This window comes from Squalius cephalus, assembly GCF_949319135.1.
Source record: "Squalius cephalus genome assembly, chromosome: 4".
NCBI lineage: Eukaryota > Metazoa > Chordata > Actinopteri > Cypriniformes > Leuciscidae > Squalius > Squalius cephalus.
Genome location: NC_137125.1, coordinates 43,337,167 through 43,362,465, shown reverse-complemented (window position 1 = coordinate 43,362,465; position 25,299 = coordinate 43,337,167). Strand labels below are relative to the sequence as shown.

Here is a 25,299-nt window from a genome sequence, read left to right as displayed (position 1 = left end):
GAGAGATCAGGCCGTTTGACACATGTACAGCAAGGCGACATGGCGTGACGTTCTCCCATCATCACTCTACAGCTGATAACACTGCAGACATGTCTGAGACATATGAGGGTCACTCATGTACACACACACACCTGTTAAGAATTGACTGCATATAATGCTATAATTTATTTTAAAATAAAGTCACTTTGGAGCTGTGGTATAGTGACAAGTGAATAGCCTTGGTGATCATATGGGTGATGAAGGTTCGAGTTTGGCCTGCAACGTGCCCTGATCCCATAATCTGTTAGAAATGAAGTAGATCTGTGTTGAAGCTAATCTGGGCCTGGGCGATGTGTGTTGTGTGTTCTTCAGGAGTGAGGAACGCCGATCAGTCTGAGCTGAAGAAGATCGTTACAGAACCCCATGAGGAACATCTAATTCTCAGCCCAGATTTCTCCTTCCTCGAGCACCTGCTGCCCAAACTCTCCCGCCGCATCTGCTTCACTGCTTCAGAACCTCCCCGACCTGTTAAACAAAAGCCACCTGGTAAAATGACCATGAGTTTTGCTAATGGAACTTGAGGCTTATCTTTTTTTTTTTGTATTTATTGCATTTCAAGCTTGTCTAAACACAGTTGGCCCACTTGTTAAACTCTGCCCTCCTTGGTTACTGTTGCTTTTGTAGATAAGCTTTATATATTATACATTTATATATAAAACATAGGAGATTTACATGAACACTTTCATTAAAATCATAAAATATTTATATTTCATAAAAATTATTTTAAAAAAAAGAGCAAAATTACATAAAAAATGGCCAAATTACAATTAATTTCACAAATGATAATTATGGAGTTCAGTTCAGTTTTAGACAGCTCTACAAAAGGCAATAGTGTCATTATTCAGATCAAGTCAGTTCAATGTTGATTCAATTCAGTTAATTAAAAGTGTCTGCAAAGTTAGTATCTCAGTTCATTAAAAGTGTCTGCAATGTTAGTATCATTATCCAGCTCAATTCCTTTCAAATTGTCTTCTCGTCCAATAGTGTCAGTGCAGTTAAATCGATAATATAACTATATATTAATTGTCTTTTTAACCCCTTTCTTTTAATAGTGATTAAACGTGACAACATTAATGTAACAGTTGAACACTTTCATCATGATACTGTGATATCGTTTAGCTGCTATTGCTTTTATTTATGACCTAAATGTAAATATAAATAAACATTAATTTTAGTAACAAAAGTTTATTTAATATCATAGCACTAACACAGGATTTCTTAATGATTTTATATGTGTTTGTTTGGGAATGATAGCTTGATCGATAGATTGAACCTATCGATCTCCTCCTCGAGCACCTGCTGCTTTAAAATTTATAAATCATACATTTTTATGATTTATCATAAAAATAATGATCTTAAAAAAACAAGAAAAAAAAAACACACCCGATCCTCTCTCGTGTCACTATTATTAAGTGAAATAAATTACAGTATTTATGAAGACTTTCCATACACAAACAAACAGATCTTTCGTATTAGTAAAGAGCAAAAGTTTATTTGCTATGTAGAACTGGTCAGCAACATTAGGAAGGCTAGGCTCAGCGAAGAGCTAATTCTATCATGTTTGTCCTGTGTGCTGTAGTGGTGGAGAGGATAGTAGGACCTAAAGATCTGCAAGTGAGTGAGCTGAGTTACAGCTCTCTGCAGCTGACCTGGAGTCAGGCCACAGGAGATGTTACCGGCTACAGGCTGCTCATCACCCCTGTGTCTCCAAAGGGCCATCTGCTCCCAGCACAGCAGAGACAGGTGAGACACGCTCACCTGTCCATATGCACACCCCATGCAGCACAGCAGATGGAAGGCTGCACATGGACAACTTTTGTTGATTATGTATTTGCAAGTGTTTGTGCGTATGGTTTGTTCAGAATATATTCTCTTCTTTTTCTCTATCTCAGATTGATCTGAAGGGAGATATTAGTAGTACTCCAGTAACCGGGTTGAGTCCTAAGACTGAGTACTCTCTCACTGTATACGCCATCTACCCCGGACGCATTGGAGACTCTGCCACTATTATCACAGAAACCAGTGCGTGTCAAACTGTATACACTCTTAGAAGAAAAGGTTCTATATATAGCCTTAAATGATCCTGGGTCACTCTGATTTTGCCAAGTAAGACATATTTTGTTGATCCTGGAACAACATTCCTGTCTGAAAATGTTGTCCTACCCATAAGTTATCCCTAAAATCTGATATATGAATAACACTGATGTAGAAGCACCTAAACCTGGTTGTAAGCCTAAACTTGACATTGACACAAACTGTAAACTTGTTCCTCAAATCTGATTGGTTGATTGGAATGTTGTTCCAGGATCAACATAGATGTTAATCCAGAAACATGTTGCACTTGGTGAAATCACGTTCACAAAGGGTTCCTTCAAGTGCTTCATACATAGAACTTTTTTAGGCATTTTTCATTAATTTAGTTCATTAATCACTAGAAAAAAAATAATAACCCATTAGACATGAGAGTATTTTGCAATTATTTTGGAATTTAAGACATTTCTCCTTATATAGAACCTCACTTAACCTTTTTTTCCTAAGAGTGTACACCAAAAATGTCTCTAAACATGATAAATGTACTTTAAAAGGGCATGCATATCTATTTAGAAAGGAATGATCTTTCTTATTTATTTGTATGCAAACTTTCCCATCGTCTGAATGCAATATCCCAGCATGCATACGTACGCTTTCTTTTCAGCTGTTGTGCCACCGGTTGCAAACTTCCGTGTGATTGAAGAAGGACTTTTCTTTTTACGCCTGGGATGGACGCCTCCGCTTGGAAAAGTGGATGGATATAAAATCTATGTTCCAAGAAGTGGGTAACCAGCAGACTTTCACAGACTGAATGAGAAACTTTACAGATGTTGTTTTGAAATATTCCTCCATTTATTCTCATGTATCGTTTCCTCCTCAGCGGACAGACCTGGGCTTATTTATGAGCAGATGCTGATGGGTGACGTCTCCTCTCACGTGATTGACACCTTAGAAGAGGATAAAGATTACAAGGTCAACATCTACGCCATCTACCCAGAGGGCACCAGTGAGCCTGTATCTATCACCGGGAAAACTTGTTAGTCTATTTCCTCTTTCTTTCTTCCCCTCAAATGTTCATCTCACTCCTCGTGCATAAGTCTGCCCTTACAAAATGATAGTGTGTCATGGTATCATGTCCAAAAAAACATGGTATTATGGTAAGCATAAACATTTCCTCTATTTCAGTCCTCCTATATATAGGCTATATGTAGAGGAGGACTCTGTAAAATATAGTGTATATATATATATACTTTATTATTATAGGACTATGAATAATAATTAAAGTGACAATTTTATATGAAATTGTGTATGTTGCTGGTTTAACCACTAGATGGCAGTTGAACACATTTCTTCATGAAAAATCCTGCAGCAAATACTTTATGATTCTTGTCATGCATTATCATCCCACTCAAAACGCTGTACACTTCTCATTCTCTGGATGTTGCAGTGAAACTGGTCCCAGTTGATCAACTGCTGGTGCAGAACGCTACTACAGACACAGTTCAGGCCCGCTGGTCGTCTGTCAGGGGTGCCACAGGGTACAGACTCACCTGGTCATCATCAGGTAACAAGTACTGAGCTGCTTTGATAATAAATGCAGCCTGTTTAAAAACATAAATATAAATGCAAATCTCTGCTTGCCTATTTCCGCAGAGGGACACATAGAAAATGTGAACCTAGGAGACAACTTTAATTTCTACATGGTGCAGGGCCTGCATGCTGGCACAGAGTACACCATCACTATCAACCCCATCTTTGTGGACATTGAAGGGCCTGTTACCTCTGCCAAAGCCAAGACATGTGAGTGCTGCACGTGCACTTTAAGGGGCCGTTCAGGACGCATGCTTGCTTTAAAAGATAGATAGACTGAGCCAACAGAATGAAACGGGTCTTAAGATGTTATTTTACTTGACACAGTGTCTTAAAAACAGAAAGAAATGCTACATAAAGCAAGAAGATACAATGCTGATAATAAATCATCCCAACTAGCAAAAATATTTTTAGTTTTGCTAATGTTCCCATTAAGTTATGAAAATGTTTTTAGGCCTATAAATGTTCTCTAAACATTTAAACATTTTTTTTTTAAAGTCCTCCTGAAGTCAATGATTGTATCCTCTAAAACTCATCTTTGATCACTAAAATGGCATATTTTAAAGTTTTTTTTCTTGTGGACAGCTTGAATGTAACTACAGAACACCCTTGCTTCTTTTAGTATAAGCGTATCCATGAATATGCAAATGAGCCCCTCCTCCACTCACTCATACAGGTTCAGCTACAAGTCCATGTATCAGAATGATAATGCATTTTATGTATCGCTTGCTACAACGTCGGACACATAACGGTAATTAATATGATTAAACTTTTGCTTGACTAAGTTATCAAACAGCTAATAATGTGTTGCTAATGTTACAAAAACCATGTTCCTGTTCACCATTTCAGAGTCACACAGCTGACTCCTAAAATCAGTATCCTTAGAAAAGCTTAGAATGTCAGCATTAGTTCATCATAACATCGTAATAGGCCTGCATCATATACATAATTCACCTGCTATATTGCTAAATGTACCCGATTTTTCATATCAACAGAAATATGTACCAGGATAGTAGGAGGTAGTTGCTGACGTAAAAAACACCAGTGATTTCAATCCTCTTTTTTTCACTGCATTTTTAAGGAGAAAATACTCAGCAATGGTGTTGACTTATGAATTTGCTCATGGTTTGTCTTAAAGCATATTAAAAACACCACATAGAAATATATAAAACAACATTAAAAGCTTGATTTTGGTCATGTGAACATTAAGGAAACATTCCGATTTATCATTTTGCAAACATTTGGGGAATGTTACTTTTGAATGTTCTGGTAACATTTAAAAAACGTTGATATGTTTAAAATGATGATAAAACTAAAATGTTTCAGAAATAAGATGTCCCATGAGTAATAATGTTTTTGTGCTAACGTTTTGAGAACATCAATTAAGACCAGAGAACATTACTGGAAGAATGTTTGTTCATAACTTTGAGAGAACCTTGTTAGAATGTTAGCTAAAGTTCCAAGAATGTTCCTATTAGCTGGGATACCATGGAGGAAGATTATGATGCTCTCTCTCTCTCTCTCTCTCTCTCTCTCTCTCTCTCTCTCTCTCTCTCTCTATCTCTCTGTGTCTCAGTGGAAAGCAGTGCAGTACAGACCCTGAGAGCATCTGCGGTGAGCACTAGCAGCGCTGTTATCTCGTGGAACGCCGTACCTGGAGCCACAGGCTACAGACTGGCCTGGGGTCCTACTGCAGGTACCTCAAAAAGTGCTGTTCTCCTAGGATCTCATTGTCCTGAACTTGGCCAGTCTCCACTTTCCAATTTCACTTTGTAGTCTGTTTCTCTTTTTTGTCACTACTTTTCTTTCATCTCCTCTCCCTTCTCTCTCTCTCTCTCTCTCTCTCTCTCTCTCTCTCTCTCTCCCTCTCTCTCTGATTTATAGTCTCTTTTTCATGGAAGCGACAGGTTGGTGACAACATGAGGTGTCGCTGTGCCGCCTCATGACTCATGCCGTCAACTTTATCTGCGTGTTTAGGAGAATTTGTGTGTGTGTGTGTGTGTGTTCGGGGCTCTGTGTGGAAGAAATGAATTGATGTCACCTCTGAGCACCTCCAAAAGAAGAGTCTTTGAAAGTGACACCTTTCTGTCACTGTGATGGGCTGCAGGCCCCTGCTTTTAAAGAGCGACCTGGAAGAACATTCTGAGGAAGAAGTGCTCTGTGACTCATAACACACGCTCTGACACATACATATAGATGAGTCTGAGAATGAGTTTATGGAGAAAAGGGAGAGAAACGAAGGGCGAGAGAGGCTAAATTAGGTGTTCGATGTTAAGTATTAAAAAAAAAAAAAAAAAAAAAAAAAAATATATATATATATATATATATATATATATATATATATATATATATATAACCAATCGCATCTAACATAAAATATTGTTTTCATAATATATGTGTGTGTATATATATATTATATTCTATATATATTATGTGTGTGTGTATGCGTGTCTGTGTATATATATAAGGTATACACACATATACACTGTATGTATAAATATATGTGTGTGTGTATATATATATATATATACACAATATATTTTTATGTTAGGTGTGTGCCATTAATCGTTTTGACAGCACTAATATATATATATATATATATATATATATATATATATATATACTCATCCATTTATATGAATGCTTTATTTTATGTGAGTTGTATGTATATTTGTTTAATTATTAAAGTACTATTATTGTTATTATTATTATGATTTTTTAGTTCTGTATCACCAGAAAATGTATATACTGTATAATATGCAAGTACATAAACATATTTTACATATATATTTTTACATGTATATTTTTGATGCTGTACATACCTCTTTTATCCGTTTATATATGTGTATTTATGTGTGTTTATGTGAAGAGTTCACAGGGAGAGATCGGCCCAGACAGCTGGCTCTGAACGGCAGCACTACTGAGTATGTTTTGAAGAATCTGGTCCATGACACGGAGTATGTGCTCTCTCTTTACGTGCTCTTTGGTTCTGTGGTTGGCCCGGGCATCACCGCTACATTCAGAACCTGTGAGTGACCTGAAACTTTCTCCTGTTTTCTTGATAAACACATTTTGACAGTCAGCAGTGACTTCAGCTGCTTATTGGTCGAGTCTTATGTGATGCGTTCTGCTCCCCAGCACCCCTCGGATACGTGTCAAATTTTAAAGTAACGTCATACACCAGCTCGTCCATCGATGTGGAATGGAGTCCTATTGTAGGGGCCACAGAGTACAAACTCACCTGGAGTTCGGGTAAAAACTGTTCATCTACAAAATCAAAATCACTGGCAAATGTGTCCAGTCTGTTTCAATAAGGCCCATAAAATTATAATTCCTCATTTTGATTTGTGTTGTGCATGTGTGTGTGCTTTTGCTCCCAGAATTTGTGCGTCCTCAGAGTCGTTATCTTGACCGCAGTGTTTTACAGCACAGCATCACTGGTCTTCAGCCACACACACTTTATTCGGTCAGTATTCACGCGCTCTACAGCAACACAGAAGGGCCAGAAATCACCCTCTCGCAGCAAACAGGTACTTTTTACAACAATAAACTCATTCACAGAAATATTTTTTTTTGTCATGGAAGAATAACCACAGTTTTTGATTCAACCAATTTTTTAACTGTGTCCTTCTGTCTCAAGACACCCACACACTCATTTAAGGAATATCCTGAGTTCGGTACAAGTTAAGTGTGTCATTACCACAAAAATTAGTACCAAATTGTCTTACCTTTTCTTTTAAAGAAGCACAGTGAAGCATTTACAATGGGGTAAATTTGTAAAATGTTAAAATACTGTTTCAATAATATAGACATTAGACTAAACAATATGTGTGAAAAGTCAATTACTAATCTTTTATGTATAAAATGATATCTGATTTTACATCTTTGTTGCCATTACAATGTAACTCCATAAACCCTAAATCGTAGATTTAAATTTCACATTTCTGCTTTTAAGTCCTCCAAAAATTGGCCCCATTCACTGCCATTGTAAGTGCCTCACCGTAACTTGGATTTTATGTGGTAATTTAGCACTTAGAACTGGAATATTCTTTTAAGATACTCTTATCTTTTCTTTCTCAACCCTTTTCACAGTTACAAGGTCGTCGTACTGGTATTCTTAGGATTTTAAATATATATTCCTCCTTTTATTATTGCCTGTGTTATACTAAGTCTTCCACAGTATTTTTGATGTTCCTCTTACACTGTAGGAAAGCTATTCTTGATCCAACCGTTCTTGATCTATTTGGTTTGGTTTGACTGCTCAGTTTGGCTCTGTCTTCTTTCAATGACAACTGGTTGACAGTCATTTATCAGAGCCATGAGAAGAAAACTCTGCTCAGTTAATTAAACACTTCAGACAGTCAGGGTTCGGGGATATGGAGATGTTCCGCCCATTGTTCCAGTGGGATTGTGGGATATCAGGAGATTGATTGACAGCTCCTGTGTTTGAGCCCCCATCTTTAGGACAACAGCTATTTATAGAGCAGTATTTTTACTGAAGCTCTGTATGTGTGTGTGTGTGTGTGTGTGTGTGTGTGTGTGTGTGTGTGTGTGTGTGTGTGTGTGTGTGTGTGTGTGTGTGTGTCTGTGTCTGTGTCTGTGTGTGTGTTTGCGTGTGTGTGTGTGTGTGTGTGTGTTTGCGTGTGTGTGTGTGTGTGCGTGTGTATGTGTGTTTCACTGCTGTCAGCCTCACTGTTATCATCACATCTTCACAGTTCACAGTAAAACAGCTACAGTACACTTAAAACAACGCAAAAACAAATATAAAAATGTTTAAGTATTTATTTGACCTGTTTTGACTTAAATGTGCCTTACATATTGGACTTTAATCCTTCAAGGGGCTTCTAGATTTAATATCTTAAAAATATTAAATAGAAAATGAATATATTTGAATGAATTTCACATGTCAATGAGTTATAATTGAATCATTTTTAAATAATAAACATATTTCATTGACTTTTATCAAACCTGGTGTCACTAGTTGTGCCATATTGTTTTGCAGCTTCTTTAACTGACTCTGAGCTGATTGAGACAGTTCGGGAGGTAAAAGTTGTGGACATTGGCGCCAGCTCTTTTAAACTGGCCTGGAAGAAAACTCCAGGGGTCACTGGGTACAGTATCACCTGGAGGCCCTTTCATGGTGTGTGTGTCCTCATTACACTCCATTATCATTGCATTTCATTATAATCCATCCATCATCTTCACTGTTCTGTGTATTTTCTCTTAGGTGGAGAGAAGAAGAGTGAGGTTGTATCTTCTTCTGCCACGTCCTTCACGATCACTGATCTGCCTGCAAGTTCTGCCTACAAAATCCAGGTTTCTGCAGTGGTCAAAAGCAAAGAGGGAAGCCCAGTAATGGTGACCGCCCGCACCTGTGAGTCTGCTTGTTTTCATGTATAAAATGAAAAAAATTCAAATATTTGGGTGTTACCCTGGATCCAACTCTTAGTTTTAAAAAACATGTTAAAAAATTGAGTAGTACACTAAAATTTAATCTTATAAATTACAGATATATAAGAAACTCTCTTACCATTGAGGCATCAAATACTTACTTAAGTGCAATGATTGTTTCACATTTTTTGTATTGCATGACAAGTTGGTCTCAAGCGGGTAAGACAGTCTTAAGACCACTTGAATCATTATATAAAACAGCACTTAAGATCCATGATAAAAAAACACGTCAATATCACCACTGTAAAATAATTACTAAGTACAATATTTTAAATTTTGGAAATTTGATAATGCATTCAAATGTTTGCTTACTTTTTAAAATCATTAATAATGCTGTCGCTCCTCCTCTAAAAATTTTTATTACGCGCAACTCAGAAAAAAAAAGAGCTACTCGGTCAGCCACTAGAGGAGAGTGCAATATTCCCAATCGCAAAACTTCTTTTGGCAAATCAACTTTTTCATTTGTGGCCATAACTCAGTGGAATACTCTCCCTACACACCTTATTACATGTACAAATCCTCAAACCTTTTCGAGTTTGACAAAGGCATGGTTACTGTCACAACAAAATTGTACACATTTATGAAGTGTGTGTGTGTGTGTGTTGGTTTAAGGAAGGGGGAACAATTGAGCATATGATAGTTTTAATTGAAAATTAAGTGTGACTGTAGTTGTAAAATTGTATATTTTAATGTTTTGTATTTTACTTTTATGAAATTTTGTCCTATTGTCTTATTGATCTGCCAAGGGACTACGGGCGGAAAATAGCACTTGTGCTATAACCTGGCACAATGCATCTCTCCTTGTTTTGACACAAGGTTAATGTTAATTTGTGCATTGTCCCTGTTTAAATAAAAAGAAACTAAAAAAAAAAAAAATGTAAATGTGCAACAGTAAGCATGCAAATGTAAGTATTTTGAAGAAGAATTGCTGTTGTGTTACAGTGGATCTGCCCAAAGTGACTGGATTTAGCGCTCTGAACACCACCGACAACAGCACTGTACTGAACTGGACCAGAGTGACTGGAGCGTCTGGATACCAGCTGTCCTGGAGACACATATCAGGTCAGAAACAGAAGCTTCCAGACTGCATCCACATTTACAAAAAAATCCTAAATGTGCACACAGAAATATTTCTGTAGAAATAAAGGATAGCTTATGAACATGCAAACACATGACGTGTGTCCACTAAAATATATAGTTGTATAGATAGTATATATGGCATAGGCCTACTGAATATTGGTATTTTTTAAATCCATGTTAAAAACTGTGCACATTGGCTAATAATCGGATGACAATTTTTTTTATAAAATAAAATAAAATTATAGATTATTTAAATATCATATATTTTATTATATAATATATAGAGGTGATTAACCTAGCTGAAGCCTGGCTCTAGGCTCTAACACTGCTCAGTTGTTTAAGAACAAGGAGAATGACCGTTTATTTGTTAATGAGTGTTGCTAAATGGCAGGGCAAAACTAATTTCAGATAAGCTCTTGTAATAAGAGTTCCTCCCATAAAAGCCATTTTGTCTGATATGAGACATAAAAAAAGAAGAGAATAGACAGCGTAGATAATGTCATGATGAGATCTGTGATTCATTCCTGTTATGGCTATGACGTCAACGAAGCCTTCTAATGAGGGTGTCCTTTGCTTGAACATGAAGGTTGTGAGGGGTTTAAAGGTGGCTTTCATTCTTAAGCTTTTGACTCTTACAAGAGCGTCATCCTGAGAATGCTTAAATTTTTATGTTTTCTTGAATATTCTTGAAGTGTTTAAACTGGTATAAAAGATTTATGACGTACCTCAAGTATTTTGATCATTTTGCAGACAATAGCCTCTCCCAGATGTTCCAGTTTTTAGTTTCCTTCTCCTGTTTAGTCACTTTGATGGTGACATTATTCTGTCCTAATGCAAATGCCTCTCTTTATGTTCTGTGTAGAGGTGGACTTCTCCTCTGATCTGCTGAGCTCTGGCTTCACCTCCTATAAGATCCGAGATCTCCAGTACGGCAGGACCTACATCTTTTCCATCAGACCACTTTATGGGGAAGTGGAGGGTCCAGTCACAACCATCACTAAAAGGATCTGTAAGGCATTATCTCTGCAAATATCATCAGCATTTTACATTTTTAAATGCTAATCACTTATATCGTAAGGCACGATCGATGTGTTAGACACATCTGGTGTAAATTATGTTCTCTGTTCATGTCATTATGTAGTATCACAACTCATTATTTAGGAAAGTGTATGTATTTTTAAAACGCTACCGTTCGAAAGTTTGAGGCCAGTACGTTTTTTTAAATTAGTAATTTAATTTGTTAATCAAATGTGACAGTAAATACATTTATAATACAGCAAATGATTTCAATTTCAAATAAATGCTGTTCTTCTGAACTTTCTATTCATCAAAGAATCCTGAAAAACAAATCAAGCTTTCCACAAAAATATTAATCAGCACAATTGTTTTCAACATTGATAATAATAAGAAATGTTTTTTGAGCACCAAATCAGCATATTAGAATGATTACTGAAGGATCATGCGACACTGAAGTAATGACTGCTGAAAATTCAGCTTTGCCATCACAGAAATAAATTACGTTTTAAGTTATGTAAAATAAAAACGTTTAAATGGTAATAATATTAATGTTTTACTGTATTTTTGATCAAATAATTGCAGCCTCTATGAGAATTCTTTTAAAAACATTTAAAAATCTGATAACTGTTTACTACCACATGTCAACTGATTTTAACCCTACCAGTCTACTAATACTCTACTAATGAGAGTTAGTTGACATGTACTGTAGGTGCAACATTACTTGTATTCAACAGAATGTGTTAAAGGGACCGTCAAAATAAAGTGAAACCAAAAATCTTACCGACTGCAAGCTTTTGAATGGTAGTATATACTAAAAGTAAACACTGGTTTATTTGAGCTCAGGACTTTTTTTATGCTTATCTTACAGTGGGAGCTCCTTACCTCATTCCTGTCCAGAGCTCCACGCCGGCCTCTGTCTCCGCTAACACCAAGAACAACGACTTGCACCTCCACACCACAACCAGAAACACTCGCACCCCAGTGGTCAAAGCCCCCAGCATCCCCACTACAACTCAGAGACTCGCTGTGAGGCCTCAGATCACAATCGGCCAAGCGGCCTCAGCACTGACCAGAATTACCACAGTAAATGACCAAACCACCCTCTCTGTCGAGACGCCCCCACCTGGACCAGGTCATTCAAATTAAATGTTGTCTCAATCAGGTTTAAATCAATATTTTGCACTTAAAATGTATACAATTCTGCTGAAGTTATGGTTTAAAGGGGGCAAATCATACATTTTTCTAATAATTTTCAATCTTTTGCTCCAGAATTTTTTTTTATGCACCCAAAGCAATCATTGTTTAGTTATTCATGACATTTCCCCACCCTCTCAGTGACCCTTAGAAAAAACAGGCTTTTTTTGCTTTTCCTTTTTAGACTTGTAAATGTCCCTTTTGCATGTGAAATTTTAATCAAGAACCCTTTCTAACAGACAGCTTTAAATATATTGCTCAGTTTGCTGAAATATACCACAAAAATAGACTATTAATCAATGTTTTCCCATGATTTGAAGCTTATAAGAAGTGCAATTTCTCATGAATTACAAAAAAAAAAAAAAAAAAAACGTATTATTTGATGTTTCAGTCATTAAAAGTTTAAAGGGCCGGTTCACACACACACACAAAATTCTGTCATCCTTTACTCATCCTCATTTTGTACCTGTATGAATAAGATATTTTGAAAAATGTTCGAAGAATGACCGTTTTGGCCATTGACTTCCATTGTATGGACAAAAACACAGAAGAAAGAAAGTCATACAGGTTTGGAACATGAGAGTGAGAAAATGATGACAGAATCGTTTTTTGGGTGAACAATCCTTTTAACTGAATCGCCAAAAGCAGAAATTTTACTACACTGTCTACCCACTCTAAACAGTGTGTGAATGTGTGAATGAATTGTGTGCATCTGTCTGTTAGTGTGTGGCAGGGTGAAAGCAGATATTGTGTTTCTGGTCGATGAATCCTGGAGCATTGGTAATAATAACTTTGGCAAACTGAAGGATTTCCTGTTCAGAATCGTCACCTACTTCCCCACTATAGGACCTAAAGGAACACAGGTAGGACATGCTAATGCTCTAGCATACTTTAAATGAAGAACTTTACACCTCATTCGGTATCATTCTGTGTCTTAGTCACTGAATCAATAGTCTCAATCATTTGCTCTGATCAAACATCTAATGCTTTAAGTGTGGAGTGAACCATCTCATTAACTTGCCTTAGATAGCAGTAGTTCACTACAGTGATCAGCCCAGGATCGAGTTCAACTTTAACTCTCACAAAGACCGTAGCTCCGTTTTGAGAGCACTCCGAGATGTCCACTATGGAGGAGGGAACACAAAAACAGGTTTATGTGCACATTTAAAGATCAAAAATTGTTGTTGACACATATTAGGGTGCAATCTGATCTAAAATTTGATGATTGTGAATGTGTGTGTGTAGGTCGTGGGATCAGCTATGTCCTTAGGGAGATGTTTCAGGAGTCTCTTGGTATGAGACAGGAAGTCCCTCATGTTTTAGTGTTGCTGACAGATGGAAGAGCTCAGGATGATGTAGAGCCACCGTCCAGAATAGCGCATGCTCTGGGTGAGTGATATAAACTGCATAGCCAAACATTCATATATGACTAAATATACACTATCGTTCAAACTTTTGGGGTCAGTAACATTTTTGTTTTTTGAAAGAATTCTCTTTTGCTGACCAAGGCTGCATTTATTTGATAAAAAATACAGTGAACAGTAATTTAGTAAAATATAATTACCATTTGTTTTCTATTTTAATCTATTTTTGAATGTAATTTATTCCTGTGACAACAAAGCTGTATTTTCAGCATCATTACTCCAGTCTTCAGTGTTTCATGATCCTTCAGAAATCATTCTAATATGATGATTCGGTGTTCAAAAAACCTTTTTTTGTTACTCTCATTGTTGAAAACAGTTGTGCTGCTTAATATTTCTGTGAAAAACCATGATACTTTTTTTCAGGATTCTTTGATGAATAGAAAGTTCAAAAGAGCGTTTATTTGAAGTAGATATTTTGTTGTATTTTTGTATAGATTTTTTAAAATTATTTTTATTGTCACTTTTGATCAATGTAATGTGTCCTTGCTTAATAAAAGTATCGATTTCTTAATAAATAAAAAATCGCACTGATCCTAAACTTTTGAATGGTAGCACAAGTATTATTTACTACTTTATGACACTTATGCCACTTATAGTTTCAGTTTCCAGTTTTCGAACTTCAGTTTTTGGTATACTTGTGTTTTAGGTGTCAGTGTTTTGGCCATCGGCATCGCTCACGCAGACATTGAGGAGCTGAGGAAAATCGCCTCCCCCACCACTTACAAGAACATCTTCTTCGCCAGTGACTTTGACGATCTTCCGTCCATCGAGAGAGAGTTTATCAGCAGCATCTGTAGCGAGGCCTTACTATCAGAGTTCAAACAACACGACGAGGTTGGTCATGCTGATCAGAGTGGAATTATGGGTAATATTTTCACAATACATACTGCACAAGTCAAAATTGTGTATGTCTTTGTCGTAGTCTGCTCAACTGGACACACCTACAGATGACCCAGAAGCTCTCGCTAAACCAGAAGGGCCCAGCTGTCCTCTTAGCTGCAAGGTAAACGCTTCCTCTTCATCCTCATTACAGCCGTCACACCATGTCTCATATGAAACCTCATTCCCAGTTTGTTGTTGTTCACAGGGTCAGAAAGGAGAGAAGGTAAGCGGCTACCATGTTACTGTGTGCGATTCGATCATAGAATTATAACTGGTGACATGATAATATCTCATTTCTCTGCTGCAGGGCGATGGATTTGGTCATGGCGGCTTGGTATGTTCCAATGTTTCAGACTTCTCTTTCCTTCTTTCTTTCTCTCTAATCTCAATAGCTCACTTCCTAATTCTGTTTGAACTCTGACAGACAGTCTTTCTCACTTTGTTAGAGGGCTTTAACAAAGGTGACATCAGTATTGTTATTGCTCATACTTAGAAATAGGGGTTTGAACAAACCCTCAACCCTGTTCACACCAAGAATGATAACTATATAATAAGTATTTAACTTATTTAGCTTATTGAGTAGATGTGTGCTGTAACTTTTCTTAGCAATAAGACTAGCGATATTTGCCTGACATATGATAAATTGGACTAACAATTCCCATAGACTTACATTGAAAGAGTCATTTTTAGGGTCCAAAGTATCACAGAGACTTACAGTGGGCCCTTTTGACTTGCCTTAAATGCAAGTTTAGCTTAAACTTAGTTTTTAATCTAATATTTATATTTTGTTTTATTTCAGCTATTTCAATTAATAAGAATAGTCTTAGTTTTAGTTAATAACAACACTGGTTTTGCACAATTACACAATTTCTTCAGAAAATATAAAAATTGAGTGTCTTGCAGTATATATATATTTTAATTGTGTTTCTGGTAACACTTTAGTTTAGGATCCAACTCTCACTATTAACTAGTTGATTATTAGCCTGCATATTAATAGGATATTAGCTGTTTATTAGTACTTATCAAGCACATATTAATGACTTAATTTCTGCGTGACCATATTCTACATCCCTTAATACCTAAACTTAACAGCTACCTTACTAACTATTAATAAGCAGTAATTAGGAGTTTATTGAGGCAAAGTTGTAGTTAATAGTTAGGTAATAGTGAGAATTGGACCCTAATCTGTGACCGTGTTTCTTTTTCAAATATTTTTCTGTTGACACAGCGACTCAAGCAAGGCCCAGGGCATTATGACTCATTCTCTCTAAAGGTCAAAGGGGAGAAGGGTGAGCGGGTGAGTACATCCAACATCCGAGGCGCTCATGCCGTTCCACAGCACAAACTTAAATAAACATAAATAAAACACCCCGTAATTACACGCTTATGTTTATGTTAATTACTGGAGCATTTATTATTTAAACTGAGTCGTTCTGTTAATAATGAGATTTTGTGGCTCGGTTGTTGTTTTAGTAGATTAAAGGATTAAATCTAATTAATAATATCACAGATCTTTCTCTATGCGGGGTGCTATTCATACTTTTCTTTTTTTTTCTCTTCCTGTTATCTCTTTGAGAAGGCGACACATGAAAGTGCTTGTCATATCAAAGCGACTCTTTTGTATAACAAATGAAATGTGACAGGTCTTGCTAATAAGATCAGCATTGTTGTAGATGTTTCCTTATTTATTTTTGTGATATGTATCCATGTGAATGCGTGGATTTTATATTGCTCTATATTTGATTTCAAAGTAATAAATGCACTGAAGATGTTCTGATGTTATATTTGAGCAGCATCAAACAATTTCTGTATTTGTGTATGTTTTTTTTTGTTTGTTCGTTATTTTTATCTGTGTTATTCCCAATCCACACCCATTTATCAGGGTCTTCCCGGAACGGATGGCATCCCAGGGTTACCTGGACGACCAGGTAGAACCGGACCCCCTGGTTCTCCTGGACAAAGGGTAATGGATTAATTAAAATTCAAGAATCAGTCTAGTACTGCAAAATATGTAATGAATGTAACTTATTGAGAAGATTTTGTTGATTAAATGTGTAAATGTGCCTAAACAATCTCATAATCTGATTTAGGGATCACCTGGAGTTCCTGGTGACATGGTGAGTGTCTCATTAAATCTCACAGCATAAAAACAGTGTAGGTGCTGGTGTTTAAATCGGTATATTCTGGAAATTGCAGTTAGTTCATCATTTAAAGCATGTACGCAATATCCTTTATATGTATATCTTAGTAGGAGAATTGGGAAAGGTGCAATTATGTTAGAGTGATTCACAGAGTGAGTAATGAGGAATGATTATGACTAGTCAGTTTAGAGTATTTGCCCCTATTTTCTCTTGAAGTTTCACACTTTTTTATTACATGCCTCGTGTTTTAGACAAGTTGATTATTCTCTGTGTGATTGTGACAGCGGTTGTGTCTGTGCGATCACTCTTTTTTCCGCAATCTTAGGGGCCTATTGGTAATACTGGACCTAAAGGGCAGAGAGGAGAGAGAGTAAGTTAAGACATTGATAAGCATTTCATATGTTTATTTTATTTTATTTTATTTTATTTTATTTTTTAACAAATAAATAAGGCCTATTTAAATCAAGTTTACCTATGTTAACTTTATGTTATCGTGTAGGGTGAGCCAGGCTATGTGATGGGAGGTATGGAGGTTATTCCAGGGCGTAAAGGAGAACCTGGATCTTCAGTAAGTGATGGTATCATACTAAAAATAGCTGTGTTAAACTAGTTTGCAAAAAATGAAATCGATTTTTTCAAGGTTTTCGTCTTTCCTCTCTCTTGATTAAAAGGGCCCCCCAGGTGCTCCAGGGGTCCCTGGGGTATCAGGTCCTCCGGGACTCCCTGCTCAGCCTGGGCCTCCGGGGTCTCCTGGACTCTCTGTTAAGGTTAGTGTGAAATATTATGAGGATGCACACATGAAGTAGTCTATATTATAATCGGTAACACTTTATTTTGATAGTCCACTTTAGACATTCTGCTAACTATAACTTTGCACTACATGTCAGCTAACTCTCATTATGAATAGACTGTCCATTATCTGCTAACAATTTATTTTGATGCTTCCCCAACAGACATTCCACTGACTAAGTAACTTTGCAACAACATGTCATCTTTTTCTACTTACCCAAACCCTAACACCTAACCCTGACCTGAATACAGTATATATAATAATATTATAGTCTATATTATAATCTCATGTTAGTTGTGTTTAGTGTGGCTTTTTAAGTTACAACTTAAGGCTATACACAAGGTTACATGCAATATGAGTGGTAATGACCTTATTAAGCATATAAAATGGCTCGAAATGAGTTTTTTTTTTTTTTTTTTCATGAGTTTTTTTTTGTTATTTTAGGGCGAGACTGGAGAATCTGGTCCTAAAGTAAGACATCCACTGCACAAGCAACATTTTACCATAAAATGTACATGCAAAATACAATGTGTGATTATAATGCTTCTCACTCTCTCTAGGGTCCACGTGGAAAACCAGGTGCCAAAGGAGAAAAAGGGGAACATGGAAATAATGTTAGTGCATGCTTTAAGAGTTACTCTCTTAGAGCTTCAGTGTGTATTATTATTGTTATTAGATTTTTAAATACTTTCTCCTATATTAATATGCAAGAACTAGGTCTATAAGTAAACCATTTAATAGGTTGATTGAATAATGAAACAAGTAATTTAATTTGATCTCGTGGATGTGTTTGTCTAGGGTCTTGCGGGTTTACCAGGGCCAGTAGGAGTGGATGGACTTCCAGGACTTCCTGGTCAGAAAGGGGAGAAGGTGGGTGAGAATAAGGGGTAAAAATATCTAAAACAACTTCACGTGTCATTTTGTCTTTTCAGCAGTGATGTAAAAGCTATTTTAAGCAATGGCTTCCTACAGCTTGCACAGGATAGTTGAAATGCATAAATTAAATCTCATCTGCCTACTATCGTTTTGGAAGTCTCATTGTTCGGAGTGCTGTAAAAAATTGCCCTTCCTCTCTGTCAGAACTGCACAAAGCTAAAATTAGTGCAGCTGGTTGTTTGATTGAATTTCTTTTGTGTTAATCATAAAGGGAGAGGAAGGTATCGGAATTCAAGGTGTCCAAGGTCCTCCTGGGCCAGCTGGAGAGAAGGTACATATTTCTGATGTACACAAACCACATTATTTATTTAACTTGATATGTTCTGCTGTCAACAAATCTTAAGAGTAATTAATGGTAATCATTTTTCAGGGTAATACAGGAATACAAGGCCCAAAGGTAAGCATGTTGGATGTAAAATCAATGGAGAGTGACAGATGATTGTCTCTTGCAGTGTGTAATTTGTAGTTTCCATATTCATCCAAAGGGCGATGTAGGAATCCAAGGAGTCCAGGGAATCGCAGGCCCTCGGGTTTGTCAGACTATACACAACCATTTCACCATCAAAGTGTTTTATCTGCCAATTCATGCTGTTAAATCATATCTGTCTTCCACAGTAAATCAGCATGAATCTTTTAACAGATGTCAGCCTTAGATGCAATCTCGTTTAATAAATGTTAAGTGCTTCATAATGACGGAGGTGTTTCACTGTTGTTGTGTTTTTAGGGGAAAAAGGGTCTTAAAGGAGATCAAGGAGACAAGGTTAGAATTTTCTCAGGCACATAATCGATTAACTTTTTTCACCATCAAAAAATCTATCACGTCATGTCAGTCCTTTTGTCTAGTGCCAATGCTGCTCTGTATTTAATTTAATCCTACACACATTTTCAACATGTTCAAAATAATGGAATGTGAACTTTAAAAAAAAAAATCAAATGCACTAAACATCATAATGGGAACATATATTGTCCATTAAAATATGCTCTCTGAAATTCTCTGTATTTGATTGGCCAATTTGATTGGCCAATCTCAAATCAATGTCATTCCAATTTATTTGTTTATTTGGTAAACAATAATGTTATAAGTTGCATAATTTATAGTCAGCTGGTCATAAGACCTGACCACCCTCTCATGTGTATTTTGCAATAACCATCTGATTTTAGATTCATTTTTTGACACCTGACGTTTGTTTTCAACTACATAAACTACGAATGTTAAATCCTTCAATGTAATCAACAACTGCATTTATTCGACAGGGTGAACGTGGGGAAATCGGGCCAATCGGGCCTCCAGGAATTGCAGTAAGTTCATCAATTTTACCTCTTCACATCCCTGAAAAATATAAATGGCAACTGCAGGAAAAGGTCAGATGTGTGATGACCCAGTTAATGGATTTAAATCACTTCCCTGCTCTTGAACGTTTTAAAAAAGCTTTGTTAAAAAAGTTAAATCCTTATTTGTTTGTTCGCTCTTCAAACTTTTCCACTCTGTATGGTGCTGTTGAAGTTCTATTAAAAGCAAGAATGAGCTGTAGATCTCTGGGGAAATTAAAGGAGTCGATTAAGAAATAGGAAAACCGCCTCCTCTCTGCTCTCTAGCCTATGATGGACTCCAAAATCCACGTCAAAGCTCCAGATCCACATTATCGACCTGATTAAAAAAGGAAACACCTGGATGGAGTTTCCACCTAATAATGAGAGAATTACATGTGCGAAACATTACGAACTACTACATTATTATATCCTTCACATGCAACCTTGTCACTGTGTGTCCATCTCTGGCAATTCAGTTACTTTCAAATTAAACTTGCGCAGTCATTATTAAACCCAAGCCTTCAGAGAGGAGATCAAGGAAACATTTCTAACAATTCGACTCCTCATTATCGCTCGGTTCTCTCAGAAACAGTGCGGCATGATGAAACGTTTGGTTTGGAGCTCTACCGCAGCTCACAGAGAACCAATACTCCTCTCAAAGCACCTGAGGTCATTCAGATTTGATGAATACTAATTTCATAATTCTTGCAATGATTAGAGGGAAAGCTTACTTTCTCTTTTTTAAACTTTAGGGCTTCCCTGGAGCTGCTGGACGAAAGGGTGATGAGGTGAATCTAAACTCTTTTCTTCATTTAATCAAATGTAATACTTCTACATTACACTGCCCAAACTATGTGGACATCCCCTTCTAAATAACAGTTTTACTTACACCCTACAATTTAATCAAATATACAGCAATGTAGTATTTCATTTATATTTCTGTGCTTGATTCACAGGGGCAGCGAGGCGCTCCCGGTGACCCAGCCAAAGGGGTAGAAATGATGCCTTGGCTTAGTGTCTCATCTAACACATTGTGTTTTTACCAAAAATACACTATTGCTAATATTTCCCCTCACATTTCACAGATACTTGGTCCTCCAGGGAAAAAGGGTGCCAGGGTAAGATAATCAAAAATCAGTTTCATATATATATATATATAGATATAGATAGATAGATAGATATGTGAACAATTGTCTACACCAAACCTGGTCAAATTTGGGTCCCACAAACAGATGCTGTCTTCTTGTGGTTGTTTTATTGTTTTGTTTTTTGAGCTCATGACTCAAGTCAGAGATTTATTTCCCTTTGGGTTCCCTTCATCTCCATTGATGAAAACAAGCAGTGCATCCAGCGCTTGGGCAACTTAAACATGGTTAATTAGTGCCGTGAGCATCAATGTGAATCCAAGAGCTCCTCCAGGTCTGCGTGTCAATGAACAAACAAAGCAAAAAAGGACAGTTTTATAAACTACAAAGTTTTGATGCAAGTCCCCAAACAATCCAGGGGTAAAATCTGTGATTTGCGCATTTATTTAAAGGTTTTTAGGTGATAACCCATATTGGCCAGTCAGTGATGTTTGTTGGTTGGTTACATGTTGTTTGAAATGGTCAATAGTAGAGAGATTTAAGCTAGGTTATTGTTTTCTCCCTGAACTGGATATAAAGGGGGATGTCGGACAAGTTGGGCCTCTAGGACCACAAGGAATGAAAGGAGATCAGGGTGATAAAGGTGAAAAGGTAGGTGTTGGGTTTGTTGGCTTGGATGTGAAAGAACAATTAAATGCATTTATTGATTAGCTGCCAATCTGAATGTACTGATTTATTGTCTTCTGGGTGTTTAAAGGGCAATCCTGGATTTGGAATCCCTGGTCAGCCTGGTCCCAAGGGAGAGAGTGGAGAAAGAGTGAGTGTTTATGAGACTTAGAGAGCTTTTAGAAAAGTGTTTACTTCCAACCACATGACACAATGCAGAAAACTGTGAAAAAAAAAATGTCCACACACTTATTTTATTCCTTTAGATTTTATTCAACAACTACCTTTTAACCTGTCAGATCTTCAGAAGGAAATTGGAATATATTAAATTAACCCCAGTTATATATACTACCATTTGGGGTCGATAAGATTTTTACCTGTTTTTGAAAGAAGTCTCTTATGCCCACCATGGCTGAATTTAAAAAAAAAAAATAAAACAGTAAAATTAGTAATATTGTGAAATATTATTACAACTCAAAATAGCTGATTTCTATTTTAACGTATTTTAATTTCAAATTTTCAAGTGTAATATATTCCTGTGATGTCAAAGCTGAATTTTCAGCATGATTACTTAAGTCTTCAGTGTCAAATGATCCTTCAGAAATCATTCTAATATGCTGATTTGTTGCACAAGAAACATTTCTTTTATAATATTATTATTTCTTCATTATTATTGAAACAAATGTGCTGCTTATATGTTGATGAATATAAAGTTTAAAAGAATAGCATTTCTTTTTAATTGACCTCTTTTGTAATATTTATATGTCTTTACTGTTATTTTTGATCAATTTAATGCTTCCTTGTTGAATAACAGTATTAATAAATAATCTTTCAGAAAGAACAATCTTACTGAAACCAAACTTTTGAACAGTAGTGTAGATAATGACATTATCAGCCCACAGGAATTCACATGATTTATTAACATCCACTATAAGGAAACTTTATTTTCATATTCTCAGTGTCTTGTATGAATATAACAAGTCAACATGGAATTTAATCTTGTATATATATATATATATATATATATATATATATATATATATATATATATATATATATATATATATATATATATATATAGACAGATATGTTTTAGAAGACACAAAATATAAAATAAAAACATCAAACAAGATTAGACTGTTCTGTCTCACTTCTTTTTTTATGCACAGGGTAATGTTGGATTATCAGGGAAACCAGGGCCAAAAGTAAGTTTGTTATGCTCTTGATTTTAATACCTGTGAAATTCTGTCAGACTACAAAAGTGATTGTGAATCATCGGCAAAAAGAAGGCATAAAATATTACATGAAACAGATCAATCACACAAACACTTCCTTTGGTTGTGTCCAGGGCAATGATGGGTCCAAAGGAGAGAAAGGGGAGGTGGGTGCAGGCAACCCTGGTTCTCCAGGACTAAGAGGTAAAGATGTAAGTAAATCGAGAGCCCAGAGTGACTCACACAAGAAGTATGTGAGTGTGTATTTGCGAGCATGTGTGTACGTGCGCTTTGCATCATTGCGTTAAGGATATTAGAGATTTTGAAGGGTTATTTTGTCATAAAATCCCCATTGTTCGCTTTTTAATTAATGCTTCGTTCATTCGTATTTAATTACATTTTCTGCTTTCATGGATTTCAGGGTGTGCCAGGACCGAAAGGGGAGGTGGGATCAAGGGTGAGACTACACAACAAGCAGCACAGAGAAACACACACCTTCACACACTATCATGTTTTTCTACTATGGTGGAGACTTTCCACTGACTTCTATTGTTTTTATTCTGAGCTAATGATATTTTATGTCCCCTAAATCACACATTGGCCTTTTTGCATGTTTATTAAGCTGTTTGTGTCTTTACAGTGTAGATGTTTATTTATTGTTTTTTGTTATATTTTTTGTCACAGGGAGAGTCTGGTTCACCAGGAGAGCCCGGAGAGAGAGGTGTCAAGGTATTGTCTCTTCTAAACCCCGAAATCACATTTTTTCTCATACATTCTTGATCTAATGTCTCTCTTTGTTCAAATCAGATATTCTGTATTGGCCTGTTTGTAATAATATCACCCTCCCCATATAAATTTACACCTCTCTGTATATAACACTAGTTGCTTTTGTTGCTCAAATTATTTAGCCTACCACTCACACTTCTCCTCATCTCCAATGTCAGGGCCCTCTCGGTCTTCCAGGACGACCCGGTGACCCTGGGGGAAAAGGCGAGCCTGGAAAATTAGGGTTACCAGTAAGCAGCTTCCTTTATTTTACAATTTGTATTCAATCATTGAACAAATGCTCTTGTGAAGCACTTTCAGAGTGCCACTGAATTATGAACCATACTAGCACAGAATAGTCAATACTATGGATGTTCATATTTTTCAGGGTCCAGAAGGACACAAAGGAGAGAGAGGCGAGCCGGTACGTGCTATTAAAAAGCACAAGAATAACTTTATTGTGTATACTTGTTCAAGAGGAATTCAATATTTCATTGGCTGGTCGTGCTCTGTGCTCGCATAACAGAATCTCAGTTTTTCTTGTCACGCTGGGGCTCTCCGGTGATAAATTAAAGAGCAGGAGTCTCCATATTAATATTGTATTCTCTGCAGGGGCTGCCGGGACCACCGGGAGATACTCAAGTGAGTTTTACTGTCCTTACTGGGTATTATAATCAAGCTATTTAACATAAATGAATATTAATGTGATCATGTTGTTTTCGGTTGGTTGATTTAAAATATGTTTGTTACACTTGTCAAAAGCTGTCAAGATAGTATTGCTCTTTTTGTTTTGTCTTTAGAAGCACTGTTTTAGGTGTTAGGTCACTTTTTTGTCATTTATTTGGTTGGCCATTTCATGGTTATCTCTGTTAATACAAATTGTCAGTGACTTCAGTTTCTCAATCTTTTTCCGTAGTTTACCACATCAGACAACACCATTCTCACCAGGGTAATTAAGGTACAGTAAGACATTTAGAAATTCATACAAATGTACATGTACACAACAACAATCTAGGAACCTTCAGTCAATTGTGAGTGTGTGTGTTTGGTGTCTTTAAAGGGTGAACCCGGTGAGCCGGGACTCCCAGGACTCCAAGGGGAGATAGGACGTCCTGGACCACCTGTAAGTGACGTTTTCACATCCTATGTATATATTATTAAAAACAAAATGATAGATATAGGTTCCATTTAGCTTTTTTTCTGTTTTAGGGTCCTGAAGGTAAACCAGGACCTCCAGGGAATTCATTGGTGAGTCACTACAGTCATAAATAAACTTAATTTCTGCATACTTTTTGCATTTTTTCAGTTTTTCAGATGGCATGTCTTTTAATTATTGGAGGATGAGAGGCTTTAAAAACACATCATTTAATGTAGCTCAATTTTCTTTCTCTTCTAGTTTGGATCTAGTACAGGAAGAGATGGCCTAGATGGTCTATCAGGAAGGCCTGGATCTAAGGTGCGACTACTTGCTGTTTCAATATTTCTGAAATATAGTGATGGCTAATCATTCTCTTTCATATGTACTGTTGTAATTATTTTCAGTTATAAGTAACCATGTGGTTGTGTATGTGCAGGGTGAACCAGGACAAAAAGGGGACCCAGGACCAGTGAGTAGGCCTAATAACAATTATTTTGTGATCATTTAACATGTGATTCATATTTTACATTTCAGTGACATTAACT

General features: G+C 36.5%; 1 protein-coding gene across 1 annotated transcript in view; it reads left to right on the top strand.

The window, feature by feature from the left end:
- The window catches only part of col7a1l (collagen type VII alpha 1-like), a 62,517-nt gene that overhangs the window by 14,146 nt on the left and 23,072 nt on the right, over positions 1 to 25,299 (top strand). The window contains exons 6-59 of the mRNA XM_079868252.1: positions 352 to 525; positions 1,619 to 1,782; positions 1,932 to 2,061; positions 2,735 to 2,851; positions 2,951 to 3,106; positions 3,518 to 3,634; positions 3,724 to 3,870; positions 5,237 to 5,356; positions 6,530 to 6,688; positions 6,799 to 6,912; positions 7,041 to 7,190; positions 8,663 to 8,800; positions 8,888 to 9,034; positions 10,054 to 10,173; positions 11,054 to 11,200; positions 12,077 to 12,340; positions 13,126 to 13,265; positions 13,429 to 13,552; positions 13,648 to 13,791; positions 14,473 to 14,660; positions 14,749 to 14,829; positions 14,914 to 14,931; positions 15,016 to 15,042; positions 15,937 to 16,005; positions 16,591 to 16,671; positions 16,799 to 16,825; positions 17,175 to 17,219; positions 17,349 to 17,417; positions 17,521 to 17,616; positions 18,084 to 18,110; positions 18,200 to 18,253; positions 18,438 to 18,509; positions 18,787 to 18,846; positions 18,946 to 18,972; positions 19,061 to 19,105; positions 19,300 to 19,335; positions 19,830 to 19,874; positions 20,639 to 20,674; positions 20,843 to 20,878; positions 20,972 to 21,004; positions 21,551 to 21,622; positions 21,729 to 21,788; positions 22,807 to 22,842; positions 22,986 to 23,063; positions 23,273 to 23,308; positions 23,536 to 23,580; positions 23,796 to 23,867; positions 24,005 to 24,040; positions 24,229 to 24,258; positions 24,533 to 24,574; positions 24,677 to 24,739; positions 24,826 to 24,864; positions 25,013 to 25,072; positions 25,191 to 25,223. Coding sequence (XP_079724378.1) covers positions 352 to 525; positions 1,619 to 1,782; positions 1,932 to 2,061; positions 2,735 to 2,851; positions 2,951 to 3,106; positions 3,518 to 3,634; positions 3,724 to 3,870; positions 5,237 to 5,356; positions 6,530 to 6,688; positions 6,799 to 6,912; positions 7,041 to 7,190; positions 8,663 to 8,800; positions 8,888 to 9,034; positions 10,054 to 10,173; positions 11,054 to 11,200; positions 12,077 to 12,340; positions 13,126 to 13,265; positions 13,429 to 13,552; positions 13,648 to 13,791; positions 14,473 to 14,660; positions 14,749 to 14,829; positions 14,914 to 14,931; positions 15,016 to 15,042; positions 15,937 to 16,005; positions 16,591 to 16,671; positions 16,799 to 16,825; positions 17,175 to 17,219; positions 17,349 to 17,417; positions 17,521 to 17,616; positions 18,084 to 18,110; positions 18,200 to 18,253; positions 18,438 to 18,509; positions 18,787 to 18,846; positions 18,946 to 18,972; positions 19,061 to 19,105; positions 19,300 to 19,335; positions 19,830 to 19,874; positions 20,639 to 20,674; positions 20,843 to 20,878; positions 20,972 to 21,004; positions 21,551 to 21,622; positions 21,729 to 21,788; positions 22,807 to 22,842; positions 22,986 to 23,063; positions 23,273 to 23,308; positions 23,536 to 23,580; positions 23,796 to 23,867; positions 24,005 to 24,040; positions 24,229 to 24,258; positions 24,533 to 24,574; positions 24,677 to 24,739; positions 24,826 to 24,864; positions 25,013 to 25,072; positions 25,191 to 25,223 — 4,646 coding nt within the window. The remainder of the gene's footprint in view (positions 1 to 351; positions 526 to 1,618; positions 1,783 to 1,931; positions 2,062 to 2,734; positions 2,852 to 2,950; positions 3,107 to 3,517; positions 3,635 to 3,723; positions 3,871 to 5,236; positions 5,357 to 6,529; positions 6,689 to 6,798; positions 6,913 to 7,040; positions 7,191 to 8,662; positions 8,801 to 8,887; positions 9,035 to 10,053; positions 10,174 to 11,053; positions 11,201 to 12,076; positions 12,341 to 13,125; positions 13,266 to 13,428; positions 13,553 to 13,647; positions 13,792 to 14,472; positions 14,661 to 14,748; positions 14,830 to 14,913; positions 14,932 to 15,015; positions 15,043 to 15,936; positions 16,006 to 16,590; positions 16,672 to 16,798; positions 16,826 to 17,174; positions 17,220 to 17,348; positions 17,418 to 17,520; positions 17,617 to 18,083; positions 18,111 to 18,199; positions 18,254 to 18,437; positions 18,510 to 18,786; positions 18,847 to 18,945; positions 18,973 to 19,060; positions 19,106 to 19,299; positions 19,336 to 19,829; positions 19,875 to 20,638; positions 20,675 to 20,842; positions 20,879 to 20,971; positions 21,005 to 21,550; positions 21,623 to 21,728; positions 21,789 to 22,806; positions 22,843 to 22,985; positions 23,064 to 23,272; positions 23,309 to 23,535; positions 23,581 to 23,795; positions 23,868 to 24,004; positions 24,041 to 24,228; positions 24,259 to 24,532; positions 24,575 to 24,676; positions 24,740 to 24,825; positions 24,865 to 25,012; positions 25,073 to 25,190; positions 25,224 to 25,299) is intronic.